Below are 12,227 nucleotides of genomic sequence, written 5' to 3' on the forward strand. Positions count from 1 at the left end.
ACTTACTGAAATTTCTTTCTTTCTTTCTTTCTTTCTTTCTTTCTTTCTTTCTTTCTTCCTTTCTTCCTTTCTTCCTTTCTTCCTTTCTTCCTTTCTTCCTTTCTTCCTTTCTTCCTTTCTTCCTTTCTTCCTTTCTTCCTTTCTTCCTTTCTTCCTTTCTTCCTTTCTTCCTTTCTTCCTTTCTTCCTTTCCTTTCCTTTCCTTTCCTTTCCTTTCCTTTCCTTTCCTTTCCTTTCCTTTCCTTTCCTTTCCTTTCCTTTCCTTTCCTTTCCTTTCCTTTCCTTTCCTTTCCTTTCCTTTCCTTTCTTTTTTGTAAGATTTTATTTATTTATTTGAGAGAGAGAAAACAGAGGGAGAGAGCACAAACGGTGGGGGGGTGTGCAGAGGGAGAGGGAGAAGCAGACTCCCCTGAGCAGAGAGCCTGGCTCAGGGCCCGATCCCAGGACCCTAGGATCATGATCTGAGCCGAAGGCAGATGCTTTACTGACTAAGCCCCCCAAGCACCCCAGGAGTTTGTACTTTTTAGACCCTTCCACCATTTGCTCACTCCTCATCCTCCCTGACACCCTCCACTTCTGGTAACCAGGAATTTGTTCTTTGTATCCATGAGCTCTGTTTTTAAATTTTTTTTACACTTACATATAAATGAGATTATATGCTATTTGTCTTTGTCCTACTTCACTTTGCATAATGCCCTCAAGTTCCATCCATGTTGACATAGACAGCAAGTTTCTTTTTTATGGCTGAATAATATTCACGTGTATATGTAAACCACACTCTCTTTACCCAGTCATCCTTTGATGAACAGTAGGGTTGCTCTATGTTGGCTGTTGTAAATAAGGCTGCAGTGAACATGGTGGTATATATTGTTTCAACTTAGTGTTTTCATTTTTGGGTAATAAATACCTAGAAGTGGAGTTGCTAGATCATATAGTAGTTCTATTTTTAATTTTTTGAAGAACCTCTGTAGTGTGTTCCATAGTGGCTGCACCAATTTACATACTCACTAATAGTGCACACAGGTTCTCTTTTCTCCATGTCCTTGACAATACTTGCTATTTCTTTTTTATAATAGCCATTTTGAGTGGTGTGAGGTGGTAGCTCATTGTGGTTTTGATTTTCATTTCCATGTTGATTAGTGATGTTGAGCACCTGTTCCATGTGTCTGTTGGCCATCTGTATCTTTTATGGAAAGATATCTATTCAGATCCTCTGCCCATTTTTATTTTTATTTTTTTTATTTTTTTAATTTTTATTTATTTATGATAGTCACAGAGAGAGAGAGAGAGAGAGAGAGAGAGAGAGAGAGAGGCAGAGACACAGGCAGAGGGAGAAGCAGGCTCCATGCACCGCGAGCCTGATGTGGGATTCGATCCCGGGTCTCCAGGATCACGCCCTGGGCCAAAGGCAGGCGCCAAACCGCTGCGCCACCCAGGGATCTCTAATTTCTCTCTGCCCATTTTTAAATCAGATTGTTTTTTAACTGTTGTATGAGTTTCTTATATACTTGGATATGTGATTTGTAAATATTTTCTCCCATTCAGTAGGGTGCCTTTTCATTTTTTTAATAGTTTGCTGTGCAGAAGCTTTTTAATTTGATGTAGTCCCACTTGCTTATTATTGCTTTTTAACTTTACTTTTGGTGTCCAATCCAAAAAATAATTGTCAAGACCAATGTCAAGGAGCTTGCTGCATATGTTCTCTTCTAGGAGTTTTATCGTTTTAGATCTTATGTTCAGATTCATGATCATTTTGGGTTGATAATCTGTATGGTGTAAAATAGTGGTCTACTTTTATTCTTTAGCACGTGTCTGCTGAGTTTTCCCAATACCCGGTTATTGAAGAGACCGTCCTTTCCTCATTGTATATTTTTGGCTGCTTCACTGTAAATTAATTGATCATATTTGTGTGAGTTTATTTCTGGGCAGACTACATTCAGAATTGACCCAAAATCTTTTATAGCTAATTTGGCAGGACAGTGTCCAGATTAGGACTTTGCATTGTATATGTTTGTTTTAAGTCTCTTTTAAAATAGGACAGTCCTTTTTATGATACCGAATTATTGCAAGGACCTGCAGACTGTCCCTTCTCCTTTATTTTTGTTTAGTTGCTTCCTTGTGGTGTTACCTTCTCCTTTTATTATCATTAGTATTCCTTGTAAACTGGAAAATAGACCTAAAAATTTAAAGGATTGAAGTTAAAAGTTTTTGGCTACAATGCCTTAGAAGTGAGACTGCCATATAATTTATCACCCAAATCAGAACATATTTTAGAGTGAAAGGTGTTGTTATTAATATAATTATGGACCACAGTGTAAAACAGGACTTTTCTAGGCAAACCAACAATATACCACCCAAATAATTGGTAATGTTGGCTATTTCCTGTTGTATCATCTCAGGAGACACTTATTAACGGGTTACCTAGCATAAATGATTTTAATTGATGACTGGATTAGAGTAATGATGGTCCAATTCCTCCTGACTGATGACATGTTCCCCCTTGTGGCTAAAACATGATCTCTTAGATGTGGCATTCATTGGCATTATATTAGTACCATTTCTCATCAACCATTTGCATAACAATTTTAGCAACATTTGATCATTCTTGCCAGAATTAACAATTTTATTAGGTTTTGCAAAGTGACGTATTTTAGTTCTGTCACTCCTACCTGCTGGCATTCCTCTATAAAAATAGAGCTTTCATCAGTAGGGCTTATTTTCATTGCTCTGAAATATAGTTTCATTTAGGGAAGAAGGATAACTTGATTCTTTTAATTACCAATTTTAAGGGAACTTGCTGATAAACTTATTTTTAATGTTCAGGCTTTTGCAGCCCAGGAAGACTTGGAAAAGACCAAAGAAGAACTCAAAACTGTGATGTCTGCACCTCCTCCACCTCCACCACCACCAGTCGTTCCTCCAACAGAAAATGAACATGATGAGCATGATGAGAATAATGCTGAGGCCAGTGCTGAATTGTCAAATGACGGGGTGATGAACCATCGAAGTGAAGAGGAACGTGTAACAGAAACTCAAAAAAATGAGCGCGTTAAGAAGCAACTCCAGGTATTTAAAATTTGTTGTTGTATGTTCATTTATAAAATATAGCTAGTATTCCTCCCATTTATTAAGACAAACTTATTAAAAAGGAACACTTTTTTTTTTTTTTTTTTAAAGCCTTTACCACTAGCTGTCCTTGTGGTTGGTTTATGAGTAGTTGGCTTACAGTCACCTTGTTTCACTTCTTACATTGTAGTAAGTGTTTGTTAGCCTTGGGTAATTAAGCCTTCAGTTACAACTGGAATCAATGTTAAAAGGTAGTAGGTATTTTAATGCTCTTTAAAAGACAAATTAATTTAGTTTTTAACCAGTGAAGTCTACATTAAAAACAATATAATTTATAGACTAACTGTATGACATTATGTAATCTGAACTATTTGTTCACATTTTATAGTGACCAAAGGTCACTTTATTAAAAGCACATAGAGCAAAATAGGAAATTTTTAACTTGATTAGACCTTTTTTCCAGAAAAGTTCTCTAATTTTTTAATTGGTGAAATCTTTAAATATTAATAAACAGAAGAAAATGATGTGATAGTTCTAATAAATACACTAAGACTTTGGAGAAAGTTTTTCTCATGGCATAGATTTTAGATCTTAACATTCTGTAATGTCTCCATTGAGCCTTTTTTTGGTAAATCCTTTCAAGTGTTGTATGAGAAAGTTGAGGAAATGTGGAATGTCATGGTTGATGAGTATAGAAATGAAAGGCAATGGGTCTTCCACCTTTGCCACCACCTCTGCTGTGGCTACAAGTAAAACAAAGTTACACACTTTAAAGAAAAAGATGTGACAATGGGAATTTTAGTATATGAAAATATAAGATTTGTGGTGTGTGTGTGTGTTCATAAGCTTTTTAAAATCTAAGAAAAAAAATCCTAGTCATTTTTTTCTTTTTTAAACATAGGCACTAAGTTCAGAATTAGCCCAAGCTAGAGATGAAACCAAGAAAACACAAAATGATGTTCTTCATGCTGAGAATGTTAAAGCCGGCCGTGATAAGTACAAGACTCTTCGGCAGATTCGACAAGGCAACACCAAGCAGCGGATTGATGAGTTTGAAGCCATGTGAGAGCTGTTATTTTGCATACATGTTCTTCATAAGCTGAACCACCAACAGAGAAAAGCAGGCCTTTGCAGATGTGATGGAACGCATCCCACCTTGCCAAAGCACTTACACCAGTTGACTGTGGTGGCTAAAGACGTACTTGAGGGAAGCTCTTCAACATTAAGGCAGTGTGATGTCATGCTTGATTTTCTTTTCCTTTTGGGCCAGGGAGTGGAGGACAGCGTTCCATCGCCTCCTGTCACATTTTCAGTTTCCATTGTTTTTTTTTTTCTGTTGGAGATTAACACTAATGATCATGTCTGACAAATGTGTATGCGTGATTTCAGTACTTTGTACAGTTCAAAGGATGATGGTGACTTAATGAGTGTTCAGGTAGAGTGCTCTGTTTCTTTTGCCCCTTCCAAATTTTGCCTGTGTGTATTTCCACATTCTGTCTTGCTCCTGTCTCATTCGGTGTGCCCTTCTCCTAACTTGCCATGCCAATAGCCATAATTCTGCCATCATACAGATCATTGGCAGTGGTTAAAATGAGGGTAGGTGACAGGGTAGATCATGTGATAACTGTGTAGAAGATGGCTATGAATCATGAAAAGGATTTAGAATATTTAACAGTGAAGCATGCAGCTGGTGGTTAATATTTTTAAATCCCAATTTAACTATTGGGTATTTGGTATTTGCTTACTTAATTACAGTCCTCCTTGATAGCTGAATTGATTGGTGTTCATCTCCTGTCATCCTTTGGTTTTCTTTGCCTCCTGTTCACAAAGGTGTAGACAGCAGGTAGTAGTTCCCTAGGAGAATTTATGGAAGAAATACTACCTGCAAATAGTAATTGTCTCTGAAAGGTTAAAAAGTCTGTTTTTCATAGACTGATTTAGACAGATGTTTAATTTTTAAAAATTCATTTGTTGATAATTTATTATAATCATGAAAAAACAAAAAGCAAAACAAAAAACCCAAACCCTGAACCTTTCTGGAAGGGCACCATATAAAAACATCAGTCCCAAAGAAGGGCAGTAATACATACTACCTCACTACTACACCTGTGATGACTGGTTGTTCCAACCCAGTGGAGTGTGTAAAGCTCTGCATTTTATAATACATACCAATACTTTCAATCATGCAAGGAGTATTTCTGAGATTTCCTTTTCCTGCAGAATATCTTAGAGTGCTTAATTTTTTACTGCCTTTTTGTTGAGATGAATTGTGGGACTCTGATTTACATTAAAATTGTAAGCTCTTGCTGGTATACTATCTTCCTGGAGGGGTGTTGTATGTCAGAGGAAATGTGTGTGTGTGTGTGTGTGTGCGCGTGTGTGTAAGAGAGAGTGTGAGTGAGTGAGAGGGAGAGAGAGATTTGCCCTTGTAGCATATGAATGTCTGTACCTTCATTTCTTGATATAACTGTTACATAATCATTTTAGCAGATTCAGTTTCTAAATCATTGTGCTTATTTTTTTTTCATTCTCTAAAAATAGTTAAATTTGGTTTGTTAATCCTATTTTAGAAATTACAATTTTAGGTTATGTTGAGTTCAATTATGTCTTAAGAAATCTTTCCAGTTTGAAAGATGTTCTGATATTCACATGTTCTAATATTTTGTTTATTGTGAAACATCTAGACTTGGACATAAAGAAAGCCTTGTTTTCTCTGTGTGGTTCAGCTACTTTTCATTTGGTATTATGCACTCAAATTTACATTTATCTATTAAAATTGCCATTTTGTTAAGCATTTTTCATGCACAGTAGATTGAAGTTGTGTCTGAAAATATCTCTCGTGCTTTTTTGATTTTGCTGACTATAAAAGGATTAATCTGGGCAGACATATGAAAAGGAAAAGTTGCATTTAATATATTTTTTGGACTTTGTAGGACAAAAGATAACTGGTTAATAACCTTGAAGTGACTGTTGTATGGTGGTTGTGCACATGCTTCAAAACACTGCAGAGGAGAATATTTCTCCTTGCAGCACATCAGAGGAATAGTTGAACTCTGCTCTTCATGCGTTAAAGCATAAATGTTCACTTTTCCAAAGCATCAAAGCCATTGCCATAGTAAGTGAAAACTTGGACTTCCATTGGATTTTTATTAATTTTCTACATTTTGATTGTGTGCACTACCATTGCTACATCAGTTTGATATCAGTGTTGAAAAACTACCAGTTATATTTGCTGTTTATAATCTATTTGTAGATTAGGATTAAAATGGATTTAATCCATTTTTAAAGCTGTGTGAATTTTTCTAAACAGGAACAACTATTTGCAATATGGGTTTTCATAGTGATTATATCAGTTATAACTCTTATTAGCAGCTGAGAGCACATGTTCATATAGCAATGTAAAATATATTAATGAGTATTTGGTAAATTCCAACAGGCTTTTACCATTAGCATAATTTTGTGTTGTACAATTAAGTTACAATTACATCTATAATTTTGGATAACATTCATTGGTTAACAATAAAGTGACAAAAGCTCATGCCTTCAAGGTCCACTGTTGTTATTTAACATGGATTTTTTTGCATATTTCTGAAAATTATAATTTTAATTAGACCCATGAATCATCACATCTTAAAAATGAGAAATGGATAGCGAAAATGTTCAAAATCCTCAGATTTATCTCCCCCCAAATTATGCCTCTTTTGGTATAAAAGTAATAGTGATTGTTAATTTTGTGAAAAATTAAATTGTTAAATTGACTCTCTTGATAACAGAAAATTATTTAGTATTTCCAGTCATTGCTTTAAGTGTATATTGTTTATAGTTTCTTTTTCCTAAGGAAAATATAGTTTCATTGTCATTGATTAATCTTGCTATTAAAATGCTAATATTCTTTAAAGAACTATATACTAAGTGCATTTATTTAGATACATATTTTATTTTAAACAGACATTATAGTGCAGTTATCATAAATATAGAAGGTTATAGTCTTTTTAAAAGCTTCCTAATTTTTAACATAAATATTATTCTTAAATAAGTCATAAATCTGTTCTAAAAGAAAAAGATGGGTTTCTGCTCAATTTATAGTAATATTTAACTGTCACTTTATTTTTTTCTCAAAGCCAGGTAGTGATTTTTTTATTCCAAGAAAAGGAAGGTGGAATTTTATAAGATTGCTTTATATGTAATTAGAGTTTTTCTTTAAGAACTAGAATTACCACTTACAAAGTTATCATAGACTATTGAAACTCTCACTTCTGAGATCATTAGAGAGGAATTTCAATATTAGTGTTAGGATTAAAAATAATAAATGCCACTACTTTCTGTCTCAATTTTTATTACCTTGTTGATTAGTGATGTTTGTAGAAATGAAGCTAAAACCTTTTTAGATCCAAAAGCATCGCATTCTTTGTATGCATGAGAAAAAGTTTTTTTTTAATCTAAAGCTTAAAACTTAAGTTTTAAGTATAAATTATAGCCTTTATCATTAATTTGCTGAACTGATTGATTAGTAAACCAAAGTTTAGTTATCCTGAAGGGAAATCATCTGAGTAGTGAGTTATACTGGTAGACACCTTCCTCTTTTTTTTTTTTTTTTAAGATTTTATTTATTCATGAGAGACACAAAGAGAGTGTGGCAGAGACACAGGCAGAGGGCAAAGCAGGCTCCATGCAGGGAACCCAACGTGGGACTGGATCCCCGGTCTCCAGGATCACACTCTGGGCTTGAAGGCGGTGCTAAACCGCTGAGCCACACCGGCTGCCCGATCCCTTCCTCTTTTAAATTTGTTCTAAATGAGCAGAACTTCAGCATTTTCTTACTTCATTTTTTGTAATTAGAAAATAATCTATCAAATACTATATTGTGGTTTATTAAGTAAAAGGTCAGCATTCTAGTACATTTCAAAAGTTCAGTGGATTCTGCAGAAGTTCTGATAACATGAAATGTCAAGGTAATCCTCACATTCTACATTGGTGGTGAGGAAACCTTGGTTCACACAGTGTTTCACATAGTAAAGCTTATCATAGTCCCATCCTTGACTTTTCCAATTAAATTACCTTAACTCCCATTTTTCCCTCGTGGACCTCCTTCTTAGTACATCCATCTTTTAAGATTTTAAGAGCTGCCATTTTCCTTCCAGAAAGATCCTGACTCCTCAGTATTTTGACTTCCCTTAAACTCTGTGATCCAAGGGTTATCTGATTTCACATTACATACACTGCTTTAGGAGTTGACCACAGAATTTTAAGGTTAAAAATCATGACTAAGATAATAACCCAGTGGTACATCTTTTAAATTCAGGTTTATGTTTGGCTCTGGAGTTCTCCAGATTATAATTTAAAGATCTTCATTTAGCCAATATATTGTTATATGCTATAGTCTAGTATATGGCAACAGGAGTAGAATGATGGTGACCCTTTGTTTTGGCCTCTCTTAAAATGTGGAACCTTGATACTAATTTATCTTAGATCATTTGCATTAATCTTATAAAATACTAGATTTCTTTTAAGATGGCAGCACCACTTTGTTGATTCATGTTATTTGTATGCCCAGATTCCTCCGTGCTTACATCTAGTCAGTTGCTTCCATCCATGTAATTTATTATTTTTATTACTTGGTTCCAGTTGCTCACTTTTATTTAATGATCACTTAATAAATTAAGATTCACTTTGATATTTATGCATGTCATTTAGTTTACTCCTAAAAGTAATAATCCTGGTTTCTGTCACTGTTGACTAAGTCTAAAGAGCCCATGTTTGTCTTACTAGTGGTGATACAGCATCAGAATCTTTGAGATTTATATGATGATCCTTGGAAAAGTTTCTTTTGATAAAACATGGATTATGTGAAATTCTTCTTTGTGTTATAACATATGCTATTATATCCCTTTTAACTTTTTGCAAGTTAAAATGTCTTAACTTATGTGTTAGACCTAGAAAAATGCATGTATGTTTTAGACTTAGAAGGCAACACCTTCTCCCTCCTTTTCCTTTGGTTTATACTGAAATGTCTATGTAATTCAGGTTGAGCACTGGAATCCTTTATACCATTACTCCATTTATGAAATTATTTACTTTAAAATATTAGCTATTTTGGATAGAGTTCTGTAATGAAAGAAAGTACTACAACATAAGATCAGAAAAAGAAATTAATAAGGATAAGAATAAGAATTTATAATACAGTTTCTCAAGTTTGCTTATTCTCTGACAGATTACTTAATTTTTATTGTATAGGTCAAATTTTAAACACTGTACTTAAAGATATCCCTTAATGCCTGGGTGGCTCCGTGGTTGAGCGTCTGCCTTCCACCCAGGGCCTGATCCTGGAGACCCGGGATCGAGTCCCACGTCGGACTCCCTCCATGGAGCCCGCTTCTCCCTCTGCCTGCGTCTCTGCCTCTCTCTCTCTCTCCCCGTGTCTCTCATGAATAAATAAATAAAATATTAAGAAAATAAATAAATAAAGATATCCCTTAAAAAGTGCCTAATTACAGAAGTTTTTCTAACTTAAGATTCATTTTATATTGACAAACCAATCAAGCATAGTAATTAATAATATCTATATTAAACGAGAAGTTTTGTGGAGTCAGTTTTCAGTTGAATCTTCATTTTTTTATTTTATTTATTTTTTTAAAAGATTTTATTTATTTATTCATAGAGACAGAGAGAGAGAGAGGCAGAGACACAGGCAGAGGGAGAAGCAGGCACCATACAGAGAGCCCGACGAGGGACTTGATCCAGAGTCTCCAGGATCACGTCCTGGGCTGCAGGCGGTGCTAAACCGCTGCACCACCGGGGCTGCCCTGAATCTTCATTTTTTAAATTTGTTAAAAATATATATGACATAAAATTTATCATCTTAGCTACTTTCAAGTAGTGTACCATTTAGTGACATTAATTACATGCATGTTTCACAACTTTTGCCACTATTCATCTCCAGAACTTTTACATCATGCCAAACAGAATCCTTAAAACACTCATTTCCCGTTCCTCCATCTTCCTAGTGCCCGGTTACCACTGTCCTACTTCCTGTCTCCGAATTTGACTACTCTAGGTGACTCACAATATTTGTCCTTTGTGTCTGATCCCTTTCACTTAGCATAATGTTTTCAAGGCTTACCCATGTTATCATATGTATCAGAATTTCACTCTTTCTAAAGGCTGCATAATATTCCATTTTATATATATATATATATATATATATATATATATATATGCCACATTTTTTTTAATCCATCAGTCAGTGGACATTTGGGTTGTTTCCACAGTTTGACTTGTGAATAGTGCTGTGTACTTTTGTATACAAATACCTGTTCAGACCCCTATGTTCAGTTCTTTGGAGTACATATTCAGAAGTAGAGTCGCTGATCTTATGTTTAATTTTTTGAGGAATTGCCATACTATCTGTATAGCAACTGTGCCATTTTACATTCCCATCAGCAGTGCATAAGCGTTCAGTTTCTCCACATCCTCACCAACAACTGTTATTTTTTGTTTTTCTGTTTTTAAGAGTGGCCATCCTAATGGGTAAAGTGGTATCTCATTGTGGTTTTGATCATTTCTCTGTGATGCGTTTTTCTGTGATACTGAACATCTGTTCATGCTTATTGACCATTTTTTTGTGGAAGTGCTTGTTCATGTTTTGTCCACTTTTAAATTTTTTTTTGTTCTTGAGTTATAGTTCTTTATTCTGGATATTAATCCCTTGTCAGATATATGAGTTATAAATAATCCATGGCCAGATACAAGAGTTGCAAATATTCTCTCCCATCCTTTCGGTTGTCTTTTTACGCTATTGATAGTGTCCTTTTTTGCACAAAAGATTTTAATTTTAATGAAGTCAACTTATATTTTCTTTTGTTGCCTGTGCCTTTTGTGTTCATGTTGTTCTTTTAAAAAGATTTTATTTATTTATTCATGAGAGACACACAGAGGCAGAGACATAGGCAGAGGGAGAAGCAGGCTCCCTATATGGAGCCCGATGCAGGACTCGTTCCCAGGACCCCAGGATCACGACCTGAGCCGAAGGCAGACATTCTACCACTGAGCTACCCAGGTGCCCCTCAGGTTCATGTTTTTAAAGAGAAAACATTTTTTGATAAAGGTATTATTGAAAAGAGGCAAGGCAGAGAATGATTATGTTCAGTGGTTAGAGTCTGTAAAGAGTAGGCTGTCTTAACTGGGATAGAAAATGTGATTTCACTGTGCACCGATAACAGGATGGTGAAGCTAGGGTGGGCCGGGCCAGGAATTTATGGAGTCTTGAATCCTGTGATGAGGTGGTTTAGTTTGATTTGAAGACATCTGGTGCTTTTGAGGAATGCAGTTACTAAGGAAACAATAACTAAATTTTGCCCCAGAGGAGAATTCATGCTGCTGTGCAAGGTATACTAGAGAGTGCAGAATATAAGGAAAGCTTGATAGAAGAACGTCATGTACAGGAATTGGCTGGAAGAAAGATTAGAGTCTAGAAATACCTAGGTGTTATTTGCTCTCATATTTACTATGTGTAATTAATACTTTTTCTTCTGCTTATTTTCCAAATGATCTCTTTGGGGGTAGTTAAGACCTCTGTTTTTATTCTTTTATCTGTGATCTTTTGGAGAGAGGTTCTTCAGTGGCACCAGAAGAGAACCAGAAATGAAAGACTTTCAAGAACAAATGGATTGGATTCTGAGTTCTAATTCCAGGTCTTACACTCGCTTGGACTCTGGTTTTGTGTTATTTTTAAATATTTATTTATTATTTTAGAGAGAGAGTATGCGCGCGTGTATGTGGCAGTCGGGGCAGAGGGAGAAAGGAGAGTCTTAAGTAGGCTCCGTGCTGATCACAGAGCCCAATGACGGTCTGACTCTCACAACTCTGAGTCACCTGAGCCCAAACCAAGAGTTAGACGCTTAACTTAGGCATCACCCAGGTATCCCTGTACTCCAGTTTTTATGAGCAGTTTCAGAGTTCTGAATTAGATGGTCTGATTCAGCATATTTCTCTGGAATCTGATTTAGACACTTAGATTCCAGATGCACTGTCTTCCGCAAAGTGTAATGCCTGACCAAGGGTTAATATTCATGTACTTTGAATCACGAATACTTGTTTGTGGTTGAAAACTATTAATGCAGAGTGTGCTTACAATAATAATTGCGTCAGTGTTATTTCTGCTCC

At 35.4% G+C, this 12,227-nt stretch overlaps 1 protein-coding gene across 9 annotated transcripts in view; it reads left to right on the forward strand.

The window, feature by feature from the left end:
• RDX (radixin) overlaps window positions 1–12,227 on the forward strand; it is an 87,698-nt gene that overhangs the window by 55,614 nt on the left and 19,857 nt on the right. For 8 of the 9 annotated variants that reach the window (XM_049109980.1, XM_025465603.3, XM_035716710.2 and 5 more), the window contains 2 exons: window positions 2,823–3,065; window positions 3,967–4,127. In XM_049109980.1, coding sequence (XP_048965937.1) covers window positions 2,823–3,065; window positions 3,967–4,127 — 404 coding nt within the window. Of the gene's footprint in view, window positions 1–2,822; window positions 3,066–3,966; window positions 6,604–12,227 lie in introns of those variants that run through there. The other variant, XM_025465604.3, reaches the window with a different exon arrangement.

The sequence above is a fragment of the Canis lupus genome, chromosome 5 (assembly GCF_003254725.2).
Source record: "Canis lupus dingo isolate Sandy chromosome 5, ASM325472v2, whole genome shotgun sequence".
NCBI classification, from domain to species: domain Eukaryota; kingdom Metazoa; phylum Chordata; class Mammalia; order Carnivora; family Canidae; genus Canis; species Canis lupus.